The sequence below is a fragment of the Stegodyphus dumicola genome, chromosome 11 (assembly GCF_044657685.1).
Source record: "Stegodyphus dumicola isolate Sdum_Otavi_A_Nest chromosome 11, ASM4465768v1".
In the NCBI taxonomy this organism is placed as follows: domain Eukaryota; kingdom Metazoa; phylum Arthropoda; class Arachnida; order Araneae; family Eresidae; genus Stegodyphus; species Stegodyphus dumicola.
In genome coordinates this window covers 142,665,761-142,682,789 of record NC_140778.1, presented here as the reverse complement: position 1 = coordinate 142,682,789, position 17,029 = coordinate 142,665,761, and the positions used below count along the sequence as shown (strand labels likewise).

At 31.0% G+C, this 17,029-nt stretch overlaps 1 protein-coding gene across 2 annotated transcripts in view; it reads right to left on the bottom strand.

Moving 5' to 3' along the window:
- Positions 1–17,029, bottom strand: part of Coq4 (Coenzyme Q4) — a 60,075-nt gene that overhangs the window by 28,808 nt on the left and 14,238 nt on the right. For both annotated transcript variants that reach the window (XM_085827265.1, XM_085827266.1), the window contains 3 exons: positions 14,049–14,151; positions 13,408–13,631; positions 3,899–4,046 (listed from right to left, as the gene is read on the bottom strand). In XM_085827265.1, coding sequence (XP_085683391.1) covers positions 3,899–4,046; positions 13,408–13,631; positions 14,049–14,151 — 475 coding nt within the window. The remainder of the gene's footprint in view (positions 1–3,898; positions 4,047–13,407; positions 13,632–14,048; positions 14,152–17,029) is intronic.

Here is a 17,029-nt window from a genome sequence, read left to right as displayed (position 1 = left end):
AGGCATGCTAAGAAGGCGGGGAAAATACCATATAAGGTAAGAGCTTAAAATTATTAATGAATTAAGACTAATGTAAAGAAGTACAAATACTAACCTTTTCCTTTCAGTAGTAGCCCTTATTGTTGTTATGTATAACTAATGAAAGTTAGTTACGTAATTAATCAGCTCATCTTATTGTCCCAACTTATGTAATCTATTTTTTGTAAAAGGTTATTTTTATTATGAGTGCATATTTGATTGAACGTTAGGACTTACTTACTTAAGGATGTTATTGAAAAAAAGGAATTTAATTATTCATTGCATTAGTGATTTTTAACTTGTATATATTAGTTTAAGCTATTATTAGTAATGTGCCATTTTTATTTTTCGTAGTATGCTGAACTGCTTTAGTTACTTTTTACTGCTTTAGTTACTTTAGAACTGCTTTAGTTTGCCTGTAATGTTACTTTTTAATTAACCAAGAAAGCTTATGTTAAGTTTCAAAATAAATAGAAAAACCAAACATAAAAAAAAAAAAAAAAAAAAAGAAAAAAAAAAGACGATCTTAACTAAATAAACGAAAATGCCCTTTAATTGACAGGCGCACTTATAAAGAGCCGTGATTTCCAGTTTTTTTTGTTTCAATAAATCTCTCAAAACCAGAAGCATGAAATAGAAACTAATGCCAGTACATGAAGGTCAAATGCTGTATGAATCAATCCATGTGAAAACAATTACCATTTAGCTCCATTTACTGGCTTTTAAAAATTCAAATAAATCATTCTGTTTTAATGTTACGTATACTCGATGCTGGACTCGTAGGAGCAGAATTGTTGCGTCGTGTATACAGGACACTGGGCTGGTAGGAGTGGAATCGTTGCATCACGTATACGCGACGCTGGTCCTGAACGGGTTAAATGAAGAGCAAGAAGCTCTCCAAAATGATTTTCTAATCTGTCAGCAGAAGATCCCCCCTACCCATAATCCTTCCGGAATACAATGTCAGTTTGAAAAACCTGAGAAGCATCTTCACAACCTTTTGTGAAGATGAATTTGATGCTCAGATTAAAGGAGGGCAGCTAAAATTTTTCGTAAAAAATTCTGATAATAAATAATTACAGAAAAGTTTCAAGACATCTCATACAGAATAATATTCAATTTCACATGTTCCAGATGCCCATAGAAGCAATTAAAAGTAGTAATAAAAGGATTACCAAATACTACATCTGAAACCGATATACAAGAATTGCAAAATATGAACTTTCCTGTTATAAAGGTAAAGCAATTTACTTGCATCAAAGACGGTAACATCTAGAAAATTCCAGTTTATTTTGTGGATTTTCTCAGGACTGAAGAAAATAAAGGAATCTATCAGTTCACTCACATTCTTAGTGTGAGAATAACAGTGGAAACTTTTCACCCTAGGAACAGTACCGCTGTCGATGGTATGGACACATTCAAGCAGGTTGTTTTAATAAGCCAATATGTGTTACATGCCTAGAAAGTCATTTTTCATATGAATGTACATGCAAAAGAAGATAAAGCTCGGTGTATTTATATGCAGGCAGCTCTCATCCTGCTTTGTATCGTGGTTGTCCGAATTACCCGAAACTCACTTAAAAACATGTCCCTTCCTCAAACAAGAAATCCTGCAGCCAGTAGAAAAAAAAAAAAAAAAAAAAAAAAAAAAAAAAAAAAAAAAAAGGGTCCCTAATCCTTTTTTTCACTGGAAAAACATCCTTCAGCAATGCTTTAAAAGGTACAAAACAAACCAACAAAGATGAATTAGCAGAGACACTTAAATTTTTAGCATCCAACAATACAAGAAAAATTCTAAAGAAGATCACTGAGCTAGCTGCTCAAGTAAAAAGAACAAATTCCTTAACTGACAAGGTAAGAAATGGTTTAGAAGTGGATGAATTTCTTGAACAGCTAAATAATGAAAAGATAGCAAATTGAAGCAAGCTGAGGTTAGCGGAGTGGATCAACAGTTTGAGAATTCGAGCCTAGCAGAAATTGTATATTATAAAAAAGTGACTTACCAAAATTCTTTTGGAGATTTAAAACATTTCCGCAGTGGACTTGTGTGTTTGAAATGATTTTTAAAGATCTTTTGAGGACCTACAATATTTTTATTTTATCTGCTAAAGACTATTATGCAAATGATTGAGGACTATTATGCAAGAGCAGAAAGATGAATATTATACTATACTAAGAGGACTATTATGCAAATGATTTTTAAACTGTATCTTTCAATATATTTATTGTATTCTCATCCCCTCAACATATGATCTTTATATATGTAGTTTTTCAGTTATTTTCGTGCTTTCTTTTTATACAATTTTACAATCAAGCTGTGAAAATTTGCAAATATAATGTTGATTTTTGTATTTGACTTCTAAATTAATAAATTCTAAACATTCTGACAAAAGAAAGATAATTGTAATTTTTGTAGTGTTATTTTTAAACTGCTCATTTGGAATTTCAATTCATGCAAGATTTAAAAAATTTAAAGCATAAAAGTATTGTTTATTGCCTTCTCTAAAGTCTGATACTCGGTGTGGCTGCACCAGCTCTGATGCCAGGCTCAGGCTGCCAGCTCTGATGCCAGGTTTATATGAATAACAAACCAGTTATTCTCAATTCCAACAGCACTAAATAATTTTGGTCTAGGAATATTATTTAAAAATCTATTTTTTGCATATGGAAAGAAATTTCTATTAAATTGTTCCTCATTGACACAATTGTTTGGAGTGCAGTTAGCTGAAATCTGTAATTATTGCCAGGCATAATTTCAGCGTAAGAAGTTACAATGATTTTTGGTATTTGGTTACTAATATTTTTAAAAAAATTTACTTATCACTGAAAGACTCATTTCTCAAGCTACAGTGCACTAATGATTATGTAATGATGAAAGTAAAAAATAATAAATAACGATCTGCCACATAAGCATCAAGGATATAAATTATTCAGAAGGTGTTACATGAATGATGTTTCGATGTAGAATGTTTTGGTTTGAGATGTATATGCAAAAGGACAACTACAGAGCCAAACTATCGACCGTATAGATGTAAGATGATAAATGACTGTTTCTTCAATATGGATGTATTTTACTTAGTACTGAAATGAAATTAAGAATCAAGACCCTCCACATGTTTTAGTATGAAAAAATATCAAATGCAAAGGCATAAAGCAAAAAAAAAAAAAAATTTTTTTTTTTTTTTTCGAAAAAGAAGGTAGCTGGTGGCTTGGATTTTAGGTCATTCTGGATTACTGCATGTTCAGATTTCAGACTTTGTAGTGTAATCAGTGATGTAGCTACAATGGGGGCTTGGGAGTATTTGTTCCCGGGCGTAGTATCCAGGGGGCATCAAACTGATGTTATGAAATTTTAGAATGAAATGTTTTCCATTTTTGGCATACAGAAGGAATTGCAAAATCTTCAGTTGTCCCTGGGCACTGAAAATCAAGCTATGGCTCTGACTGTAAGCTATCATTTTTATAGTCATCAGATCACTGTCTGACTCTCAATGTCTGCCTGGCCCTAATACTATGTGCAAACGTACCTTGCAGTAATTGGCATCCATTTTCTATTGCAGTAATTGGCGTGCATTTTATTTATTCCTTCCCTTCATAATCTAATTTTTTGTAAAAAGTAAAAGTGCATGGTAATTCTAATTTTAAAGATAGTACATATAATATTTGTCTTAAATTTGCTTTTCATTAATGTAATTTATTCAAAACTATGCAGACAGAAAAATAAACATGTACGTTGAATTTATTTTATTTAAAAATTAAAATCTTACATAACATTAGTGATTTTGCAAGAAAACACTGTGCAGAGAGAGTGAGTAAAAAAGTTACAAAATAACCTAAATAAATACTTTAAACTTCATAATAAATATTTTTAACTGCTCACTGTGAATGGAGGTATATTCAATTCTTCCCTGATATCCTTTATGTTCTGCTCCCATCTCTTTTCAAAATACACATTCATCAGAAACTTTGCTCTGAAACCACAATCTATGGCCCATGGGAGATAACTTTTCAAATATTTTTGGCGCTGCCTGAGAAAAAAGGAATGTACTTCATTGGACTGAAACACATACATGACAATTCAAAATAAAAATCAATTTAATATAATTGGATATAATTCAGAAACTGTCTCTTGCACTTCATAGCATAATAAGTTCATAAAAAACAAAATACTCAGAAATTCTTAATTTGGTATTGCCAAGAGCAGTTTTGACTAGTAATTTCAGCATGACTGATACTGGCCTGTTTCCAAATGCAATTTAAGAAGTTGTAACTAGCCATGCGACAGCTCTCATAATATTTTATTTCTCTCATACCGTTTGTGGGCACTTTTTCATCAAGATTTGACTTTCATCCTACAATATGAACTTATTGCTATAGAATTGCATTTTTTGATTATCGTGAAAAGGGTTTGCCCAAACCAACTAAAATACTACATATTATATGCAGCCATTCCCTTCCCTGCTCTACCGCAGCAGTGATTAGGAGGCAAATGTACTTTTAGTATTGAGTGAATCTTCAAGTCCGTTATGTAGTTCTCTTTCTTTAAACTGTGATACTCAAATCAGCTTGAGTGTGGAATTTAGTTCTAAATTTGTGTCCTTTTTAAATTGCTCAATGTATTGTTTATATAAAATGAAGAAACTGTTAAAAAATATATCTTTGTATGGTGCAGAAACTACTCATGGAAAACAATTCTGATTTGACAGGTAGACCAAATATGCTTTTGCAAATGACCCATTTTATTTCAACTTGAAATATCAAATCAGTGAATGATTACAAAGACATGCATAATTATGTGATATTTTTCAAAAATAATTACACTCAATTCAGGATAATAGAACAGTTTTATAATCATTTTCAAAGCATCCGACAAAACTGATTCTATGCTCAAAAGTTAGGTTTTTAAAAATCATACACTGGATAAAAAAATTAAAGTTTTTGTGACAACATACAAAGTCTTTTCAGAAAAAATTAGTGTCGAGTAAAAAGAAAACATAATGATTTACTTAAAAGGCTCTAAGGATTGTTCAACCATTAGCGGCTCAAATGAATTATAAAGGACAGTTCCTTTTTTTCAGGGGAAGAGAAAGCTTTCTATAAAGCAACCTCAAAATTATCATTTTCTAAAAAAAGAATAACTTATTCTTCTGAATTTTTTACCGCAGTTTTTTAATTTTATTGTATTTTAATATTATCACTGAGTAAAAATTGTGATGATAATGAGCATACTGAAGGAAGGTGAGAACTTCTGAAAGAGAGATTAAGAGTACTGTGTAATTACAAAATGTATAAACAGTTACACGAAAGAAAAAAGTTGCCAATCACTGCTCTAGAGCAAACTCTCAAGAACTTTTATAACAGCTTGACAATCCAATGAAATAAAAATTAAAAACACAATACCATAGCACTCCTTTCCCTATAAAGAAATCAGCTTTTATAATAAAAGAAAAGTTAATATTAACAATAAAAATCTAATTGATAAACTATCAAAGGGTTTTCAAGAATATGTATGCTAATGCTGGATGCAGCTGCTAAAATGAACTCATACTTAGAGTATTAAAATGCTCATACTTACAGTAAAAGATCAGTGCATGGCACAACATCAGCAACAGTAAATTTCTGAGGATTTCTTTCTCCTTTCAGAAAAAGCTAAAAGGTTTCACTAAATTAACCTTGAACAAATGGTTTCTGCACCAAATGAACAGTTATGTATTTTTTAAAGCACATCACATCTGTTAGCTTATTTGGTTCAGTAATTATATGCATCATTTTATTCTGTAACAAATGTCTTCAAATCCATAGAAGAAATTCTAATCTGCTGTAGCATAATTTTCAGATATCATTCTAAGAACATTTACTTATTTTTTCAATATATCTCAAGGATACTACATATTTTAAGACTGACTAAATCTTTTGACCCACCAACACACATAGAAGAGAAAATTAAATGCAGCACAGTAGGTCAGGGATAAAATACCAATATTTTCATCAACTGGGATATTAAAGAACGAGATATTACTTTTAATGTAGTCTTAATTCAAATTACTCTTTAAATTAAACTACTGACATCAAAGAAAAACGAACAATTCTTAGATGTGTAATTTCCATTTTATATCATAAATATAAAAAATGGTGAATTTATAAAAAGTTAGCATTATCAGAAACAAGTAAAATAACAGATAAAATTACAAAACAATCGTTCATTGCAAAGATAATTGGTTCCAAAACTCAATGCAATCTCGTAAGGAAATGAAATGAAGTTGTTTTATTTGAAGATGCAGTACAATTTTTATACAATTAGATACCGAATTTAAAATTACAAAAATTAAAATCTGAAAATGAATACAAGTCCAAAGTTAAAATTTTTATGGTTACGGTTTAAATTCTTTTGGAGCGATTACAAAAGTTTTCTGGCATATTTTACAATCCTGAATAACAACTCTAAATATTTATTAGATTTCTCACCAAAACACAAATTCTGGTCTTCCTTCATAATCATTATTCTTCGGTATGAAATTTGTGTATCAAGAGAAACTGAGGTGAAGTTGCTGAATACTGGTAATTTGACTGGGTTCGAATCCAGGTGAACAGGATGGATGCATGGGTGTTTTTCCCCTGTGTAACTTGATTAGAAGTCAGTTTCCTTTAGAGATTCCTCTATAAAGGCATCACTTCCCTTAGGCAGAAAGTCCTGTCATGCTTTGCCATAATCAAATAAACCAAACCAAGGAAAGTTGAGAACTATCAACAGAAGAAGACTCACACTAATGTGTATAATTAGATATTAATTCGAAAGAGGACGTTTGAACCACCTAAAGTATATTATTGCAATATTTTATAGAGCCTGGAACCTTTTTTTCTTTCTTCTTTAATCCTCAAAAGAATGAAAGTATAATTCTGTATTGCTAAGAGCTAATATGATTTCATAAATAAATGATGGATGACACAGTTATGTATGCCAGTTTACAATTGAATCCACTTGCATTTACCATTTATAAATCATTTTCAGTATTAATTTGATAAGAACAAGTGGCTAAAGTAAATCCCCACTATTGAATTCTGCCAGCAACGGAGCATGTTTTGAGCTATCAAACTGAAAGTAGCTTATGCTCAGTACGCACCAAATCAATGGCCTTAAAAACAAGTTGAATCCAAATTCCAATCCAAGTTAAAATAACATGCTAAATAATGATCATTTAAGGTGTTAAGGGAATAATATTCATATATTTGCAGGACTAGTTTCAAAGTTTAAATACTACTTCCTCCCTCTCATTATTATCAACTCATAGGCTTTTTATATCATTTATACTCGTTCAGCTGAAGAAGAAGGTTCTATATCTAAACCTTCAAAACTAGCTCTGATAATTTGTGAAATATTATTATTATTATTGTCGCCTTGGCACCTCCATTAACACAAATTCCAGTGTTAACATGGAATTCATACTTTTTAATATATAATTTCTTTCAAAAGATACCAGAGATTAAGTTTCAAACGCAGTACTATCTTCTTAACATGAGACAAAATAATGAAAATCCAGCAGGTACATTAAATACATTACATACCAAAAATGGTTACATTACATGCCAAAGGAATCTCTTTCTTTACATGAAAAAGAGGTAAAAAACCAATGATTGATGCAAAATAGTAGTTTTAGCACTAGTAAATGCTTCTTCTTGACTTCCGTTCTATAGCCATAGTGAAATTCTTTCATTATGTAACACTCTCTAAATAGTTGCAGTGATACTGAATGACTCTAAATAGTTGCAGTGGAAAAGCTTCATGGAATAAGCAATTAAATTTAAAACTTTTCTTTTACCTTAAAAAATTCCTGATGGCTAATGGGGGAAAAAATCAAATAAACATGGAATTTAAAAATTTTGCTGCTGTAGCAGCTTTTCTAATATATTTGTTCTCCAGTTTAAATCATTTTATCATTCCTTACAAAAAAAAAAAAAAAAAAAAAAAAAAAAAAAAAAAAAAAAGCCTCAGCTTTTGATGTTAATTTAGTTTCTTTGACATTAGATAAAACTTTAAAAAGATTTCTTGGTTGATCTACATTATCTAAAAAAATATGCATGGAGTGCACTTTCACTTACATCACAAAGGTATGTGGAAAGGAGGGAGAAAATACCTTAAATAGTCATATTCCTATGATTTTCATTTATGCACAGTGCAGCAATTAAACAGATTTTTTAATGAAAAAAATAATAGAAACTATTACTCAAATTATGAACCTATTAAAAATATAGATGATCCTCAAAATATGATCCTTCTGCATTAATGCAAACATTAGCATAATTAGATTTTTTTCAAAAAAAAAAAAAAAAAAAGGAATAGATGTCTTTTTTGTTGTTGTTGTCTGGATTGAAGAGTTAAGTTTTGCAGTTCTTACTGTTGAACTTCTCAAGCTTCATCCAATATACTGTAGTTTTATTGCACCATCATCAAGTTTTTGATCAAGAGGAGCCATTAAGCCACTGTATAAAAAAACCAAGGATCATGGCTGATTTCTGTTTATGAGATTCAAGTATTATTTTATTAGCCATTAAAGTTGGAACAAATATAAACTAGCTTTTCATCAGTTTTCACAATTAGTATCTCAAACACATTCTAGTCAAATGCAAACTGGTTTTATTAATCACTCTGATATACGAGGTGTCACACAAAAAGAATAAGACTGGTCCAATAAATCATTATACTTATAAAATAAGGTCTCTGTGACATTATCACTTTCAAAGTTGTCCCCTTCAGCATTCACACACTTCTGCATTCAATGCTGCCATTGCACGTAATAGTTCTGGAACAAGGTTTTTGGAAGACCCTTCAGAAGATTCTCCGTTTTTGCCTGAACCTCTTCAACTGAGGTAAAATGGCTTCCCTTTAAGCAAGGTTTAAATTTAGGAAATAAAGTCACATGTCAAATCAGGTGACTAAGGAGGATGTCCCATCACAGTAATGTTCTTGCTGGTCAGAAATTGTTTGACAGATAGGGCCGTGTGAGCAGGTGCATTGTCCAGGTGCAACAGCCATCCATCACTAAACAACTGTGGCCTTTTTTCCCTCTAATTTTTTCATTAAGTTTTTTTGTACTTCAGTACAGAAGTGTTGATTAACAGTCTGACCACTGGGAACCCACTCAATCATTACAATTCTATTAATGCCGAAGAAGATAATTAACATTGCCTTGAATTTTGATTCTGACATGCGTGTTTTGTCCCTTCCCCCTAAAAATTGCTTATGCTATTCAAACATATGTGCACAAGACAAAGTTTCATCTCCATAAGCTTTAGTTACCATTTGAAATATTTCCTTGGCTGATTTCTTAAGTTTAAGAAACTTGATGTTTGATTTGCTGTTCAGTTTTTACATTAGACTTTTCCAGCAGAATGCACATGTTCACTCAATGATGCAGTACTGGCAACTGGTGTGATTGGTTAAGTTGAAACTCGCCGCATGGATAGAGGAGGTGTGTGGAATGACGTTACCAAAACAGTTGTTGCCAACTTAACTCTTTTTCTCAAGGTACACACACAGTTTCTTTTTTCTTTTTGTGTGTGTCACACCCCATATGTGGTAGTCTTGAAATTATATCTTACCCACATAAAAAAATGGTCTACTTCAGCAAAATTTAAATTGAACTTCAGGTTTAACTTGACATTTTCCTTTTCATTAAATTCTGGTTTAGAAATTGATTTATGATTTCCAAGTTTCTTAGATAAACTTAATACAAATATATATGGCAGAATTATTAATATAGAGATTCAATATATATAATATAAGTTTACATGAATTTGGATCACAGCGTGTATTTACAAAAATGACAAAATGCCATACATGCTATTAGTACTAGTATATCTATACCTACAAATATTTTTATTTTGTAAATGAAGATACTACAATCTCAAAATCTATTTTTTAAATTACCATATATGCTCACGTAATGTTCGCACATATTTTACTAAAATTAAACCACTAAAATGCAGATGCGGACATTACATGGTTGGTTCAAATGTCACGCTTTTCCTCATGAGTAATTTTGGGTATAAATTTAATTTCAAACAGCGAAGTTTCCAAGTTGAGTTTGAAAGTTCTAAGTGGAAGAAAATGGCATAAGTAATAAAAGTGTTAAATTTAAAGTTGTCTAATAGCTACCTAAAATTTACAAACTCCCTTTCTCCCATCCACATATATAATACAAATTACCCTATTTACATTAATACTCGGCGCATATTAGTTCGCACAGGAGCACAATATAGAGGCACAAATTAACCAACACTTGCAATTTTAATATTTACTTTTACACAAATTAAAAAAACATTGGTTCTTTTAATATTTTATACACATTAACTTTTAAAAAGGTCATTTCTGATGCACTGTATGAAAATTTTGGTTGTTATGTCTGCATGTGCAAATGTAAAAACTTTCTGCTGCAAACAGTAGCATAAAAATAAACAAGAAGGCAAAACAAATGCATATTCTTTCTTTAAAGATGTTTATTGACTAATGTTATTGACAAGCGGAAAAAGTGATGTTAAAAAAATATATATTTTAAAGTAAGAAATTCTTTAGTTTTTGGGGTGCGGACATTATGTGGGTCACTTTTTTTTAAAAAAATAAATTTTATATGTAAAGTTGAAGTACGGACATTACACGAGCGTATATGGTAAAATCCTAGAAGCACAGTTATTGATTTACTTTCACAATGTCTGACAGATCATTTCCAATCCCATGTATAAAAGGGTTCTGAATTAACTTTTGATCTTGTTTATGAAACGACTTGCATTTTTGCTATGATTACGGATTATTGTTGGTACATATATGCGTACTGCAAAAGTGGATTCACAAAAGCAATTATTCCTTCAACCAGTCAATCTATTACCTTTCAGTTAAAAGAACAGTCTTTTCACTGAAAAGTAAGTAAATATAAATAAGTTAGAATTAAATAATTAAGACCACCAGATGAATTTATATTATGATAGTAAAATTAGGCATCAAATCAACCTTAGTTTGGCTAGGAAAAAAAAAAAAAAAACCTAAGTCAAATAAAAGTTCCTTTTGTGTCTAGTTTGAAATTTTACATCACTTGTTTCTCATGAAATAGTAATGACAATTCTTTAACAGAGGTATCCTAGAGTTCCATAGCCAGCAAAATTAATTCATACTCATAAAAAACTTCTCTTCCAGTTCTCTTTCGTGAGAATTGCATTGTAGAATGTGCAAAATTGTTCTGAAAAGCTTCTGGAAAAAAAAAATCATGTGTTTTTTAAAGGCATAATAATGCTCCACAAATGCCTTTATGAGGAATATGAAGCACAACTATATTGCATCAAGTTTCATGAACTACTAGTAACTCTAGGATCCTAATGCCTTTTCATTTTGATCTAACCATTTACACTATTATTTGGAAGGAAGAATTTATCAAGCCTTATAATGTAACACCAAAATAAATCAATTTTCCATATTAACTTTCAGCACAAAGGCTATGATTTGCAAAATCAAAAGCATAAAAAAATTTTAAACCTTTTTACTACTTACTTGGCAGATATTTCAATAAATGAAAGGTGTATATATAACTTACAATTTATTACCAGTCGATATGAATTAGAAGATGCCCTTGTTAATTTATGACACAATGCATATAATACAAATATGTACTTAAAATGCATATTCCTGATATAAAAATGTGATTTTAAATAATGTAAATATAAGAAAGGCTTTACAGTAAATATAATTAAAACTTGGACCACACACACTACAGCAAATCAGCCTAACACTAGCAAAATTTACCTTTAATTTCTACATAATTTACAGCAAAAATTAGAGAAATCTGAGAGCATGTTTCAAAAAATAACTTTTAAACAGAAATATAAAGAGAGAGATAAGCGTCATTTACAACAGAAAATAACTTGGTATACTATGTAAATCAGAAATGAGGACCGTGCCATTAAAATATTGAATTAAAAATTAAGACCTTGCCATAAAAACCCTTTCCCAGTAAGGAAATAACAATTAATTAACTTTTCGTAATGACAGAAAAATCAATATTAACAATCGTATCTGGTTGTATACTTTATTGGACTGAAATGCATGCACATAATGTTATACTGAAAATACCAAGCTAACAAAGATGTATCCAACTGATATATTTTAGAAACTTTCTTTAATAGTTTATGTTTAATAGTTTATGTTTTCTTTAATAGTTTATGGATTAACACAGGCAATAAAAAAGCAAACTCTAAAAATGTAAGTTTTTTCGTTATTTACATATTTATCCTAGTGTCCTTAAAAGTCAGCTATGAAACTATGATAACTATGAAAGCTGGGAGATTCTGAATTTGTGCCATTCATTCTAGTGGAATTCTGAACAACATTTCTATCTGCAACTCTAATAATAAAACATTCCAGCAGTCCCTATGCATTGTCCACCAAATAGCCACTGTTACAAAAGTATTCAAACGACTTCATTCCTTGCCCTTCGTACAAACACTTTCATTGATTTTTATTATTTTGTTAGGTCTTCAAATTTTACTAGAAGCTTTTTCTAGAATGCTATGTGTATAAAATTTCTGCACGTGATTGTTTCAATCTATTGCTGTTTTGGTGGCAATATCCAGCTGTCCTTTTCCCCATTCAACAGCTATTCATTCTCACCACCAACTGTAAATGAACCAGATTGCTGTTACAAATGTGATTCTACAGATCCTGAACTCGCTTTTTTCAAAAATTCAAGGAAAAGATAAAGTGATAACAGTTAATTTATATCCTTGTGAATAAAAACAAAAAGAGATTTATGGAGAATCAATCAGGGTTATATCAGACGAAAGTGCTGATGTCATGTGTTGTTATGTCATGCTTAACCATAATTGGGAATAAATTATGCTGATTGGTGACAGTTTTACAGTTGATGAGATATCATCTAAGTACAGATTTTTTAAATTAAAAAAATTTTACTCAACAACATAACTATAAAATGAACCTGATTAAAAGCATAACTATTAAAAAGTTTTATTCAGGAAATCTGCTCAACAGTGGTGCAGTGAGTTGGTCGATTTATGTGATTACAGCAAAGCCTCGAGGGCTATCTGCCTAAGGGAAGGAATGCCTTCGTGGAGGACTTTCTAAGGGAACTGGCTTGTATATATGTTACACATGGGGAAAACCATGAAAACACCCATGCACCCAGGCTGTTCACAGGATTTGAACCTCGGACTGAACTACCAGTCTCCAGTGACTTCGACACTTGGTGGGCAGTGGAGCAGTCAGAGAAATATAGATTAATATCACATCCCCAAAACATGGCACACGCTCAGATGCATAAAAGTAATAAATTTACAATAGAACTCTAGTAAAATCTTATGCATCAATACAGAAAAAAGAAAATCTCTCACAGAGTTTTAAATCGCAGTGGCCCAAATATGGCAGCAGCAGTACACATAGGGATGCCAGTTTGTATTGCTTCAACCCACTTTACAGCAACTTCACCCAACATATTAGTTGGCATCCCAAGGAGAGTGTGCTGTAAGTCATGTACTTCTCTATACCTTTGTATAACATAAGCAAGTTCTGCATCATCAATGAACTGCACAGGTCTTCTTGAATCCGGAGTTACATTCTAAACAAACAAAATAATAATAAACAATAAATAAATAAATAATTTCTACAAGTTTTTTTTCTAATTAGCTATCCATTTTTAAATATAAAAATCTGGAACTGGTTTTCATAAAAACAGTTTTGAACCATAAACTGCATTTAAGGCAATCAATATATTTCTATGCCTTTATTTTTCACCACTTCATTTTAAATATGCTTTTATAAGGTAAAGTACAGCTTGGTTTGCTAATGTAGCAGAATCTTGTTAACAAGTACTTTTTAGTACAATTTTATTGCAAATTACGATTAGTAGTTATATATATATATACAAATAGTTTTATTTACAGAACATATGCATTACAAATTTAATTATAAAATATTAGCCTTGTTTTTATTTCTAGAGGACAATTAAAAAAATATATGAATCACCTATACTTACATTATCCTTTAGAAAACATAAATAAGCATGTCCTAAAGTACCTTCAGGCAAAGTTTGAAGAAGTGGGAAATCTAAGGTACTTGAGCTAATTCTTGGTTTTTCACTGCACAAGATAAAGAAATACGAATAAATCAGTCAAGAATGTAAGTTTTAAAACTTCAAAACAACTTTCATCTGCAAAAGTAAAGAAGCATGATTATTGTTTGATTTTATGTATCCTTCTCCTTAATGTAAAAAAAAAAAAAAAAAAAGTGGGGGGGGGAGAGTTTATATTTCAGTTTACTTTATTTTAATGTATGTAATTGCAATGCCAGGTAGACAATAAGATTAGAGATGGCCAATCTGCTCTGGAACTGATTCACTTTACTGAACGAATGATCAGCACTCCGACAAAAATGAAACAGAAGTTCTTTAACAGTTCACCCAGAGCTGTTGTAGGGAAGCGTGCCAAAAATTTGATTATTCCTAATGTAAGCACTACCAGTCTTCCCTTTACTATTTACCATAAACATCTCTCACTTATTTTTATGTGCGTATGTGTGTTATATATGTATATATGTCTGCTTTTGGCTTGCTAATGGATGGAGTCTTTTTTCCCCATTCTGGCAGGGCGAGGATCTGTTTAAAGTATATAGATTATAGAAACTAGTTCCTCAGATTCCCAGCTGTCAGCACTTCTATACTAGCTGCAGATTTGGGTCATTTGGACTTGTCATTATTCGCTCCTGTTCTAGCTGCGGATCTGATTCTGATGGAATTTTATTATTCATTCTTTCAAATCTGGTTCCTGCTGAGTCTTCATTATTTGCCCTTTTTGCTTCTTTGGAACTCTTCCTTGGAGTTTCATTTCCATTCTTTGAATACAGTCAAAAGTCGTTAATCCGGACTCGTCAGGACTTCGGCGATTCCGGATTACCGATTTTTCCAGATTATAGATCATCAGTTTAAATCTGGTAAGATGGCATGCAGAAATTATAAAATTAAAAATACAAAACCGTAATTTATGAAATAAAGAACAATTATGATCTAAAGGGTATCAAAATTTACAAAAAACAAGCTTAATATTTATTTGTTTGCTTTACTTTCTTCGCTATCGGAAGCGAATTATAATGACGAGGAATTTGATTTAAATCATATCAAAGATGGAATACATCGAGATGAAATACTACGTTTAGTAAGGATAAGCCAAATAAAACAAAAACATCTGCCCTGAAGATAAGAATAGTGCTGACAGATCAACTTCCAATTCATTGCGCGCCGCGGAATCCCTCCGCAGCAGATGCGAAATTGATAAACAGATTTTGGACTGGTTAAATAAACAAAGGATATACCTTTATCCATTTTTTGCGGCAATTCCACTTTTTGTTTAATGGACTTCGAAACATACTTTCGCTTTGTAGATCCTTTACATATTAAATATATATCGAAAATTCTATTTGACATAATCGAAAGTTCAAGCTTACTTTTATAAAATTGGTCTAATAGTCTGCAAAAAATAATAAGCCAGATCCAATTCGAAGATTAAGGAACAACGCAATCTGCAACATTAACTGAATTAGATAATTTTAGCTTAGCTTATACCGTCCGTTATACATTAAATACGCATGCGTAAACATATTTTGGGCACGCGCACACGCATATTTGCAGCTGTAATGGTCTTACGCGCATGCGTCAACGCGACGCATGCGCAGAAAGTTTGTAGCTTTGAGGTCCGGATTATAGATCATTCCGGATTATGGGTGACCGAATTAACAACTTTTGACTGTACTGTATTAGAGCATAGCTATATATATTAGGTATTACCTTTTTTATACAATACAATACTACTGTAATATTTATGTAAAATAATAAATTATACTTCTTTTTATTTACTTATTTTACTAAGGTCTGGTAATCAAGAGCTGCGAATTTCTCTTTAATCTTTTTTATAATTAGCATACATTTATAAACAAAAGTGTTCCCATTTAATGCATTTTTTCAAGGTTGCAAACCAAAATGTGGATCCTACCGAACAGAAGAACATCCAGTGATATTTAGAATCGTTTTGCCAAACTAAATTTTAAAAAATCTGATGCGTACACCACAACTTCCTTGCATGAAACACTAAGTTATATGCATTCTATCCTGCATTTCATTTAAACTTATTTCCTCAAATTTCATTAGATATATTTCTCATTCAATTAATTCAGTTCTCACTTTGCGGCAAGGCAAAAATACATAAAAACTCAAAACATATTCATTAAAAATTTAAAGATACAGAAAAATATAAAACACTAGATACAATTAAAATAATTTAAAAAAAAATTTATAATTAAAATTACAGTTTCCACGCAAAAACAAGCAATTCGGTCAACAGGAAAGAAGGCAAATTTTTTGGTGCACAAAATTAAAAGTTTCGTTTAGGTCCTACTTGGCAAAAAGATACTGAAAATACAGAAAGACTTAATTCACTATTCTACTAAGTTTCCCATGTAAACAAATATGGCTGTTACGGTAAATAAAAAAATAAAATAAATAAATAAATAAATAAAAACCAGGCTTAGTCACACTTAAACAACTTTTAAATTGTTGATAATTCTGCAACTATTGGTGTAGATTAACTAAAGGCACAAAAACCTTAACCAAAAGATGGTAACATAACTCAATCATTTTTAAAGCAAAAAATGCACAATTTACTAACAATAAAAAACTGAGCTCATTGAGCCAAATAACAAAGAGGATATATATATATATACTTTTTGTGCGATTGATTAAAACCAAATTTTCAATGTTCTGAGGCTACACGCTTTTGAGTTATGCGAGATACATATATACAAACGTATGTACGTACAGATGTCACAAAAAAACTCTTCTAAATCCATTTCAGATCAGTTTTATAATTCGTTTGGGGAAAAAGAGTTCTTTATTATGTCCGTGCGTACAGACATCAGGCAAAAACATGATTAAATTGCATTGGATCTCGGTCAAAATGAAATTCGATT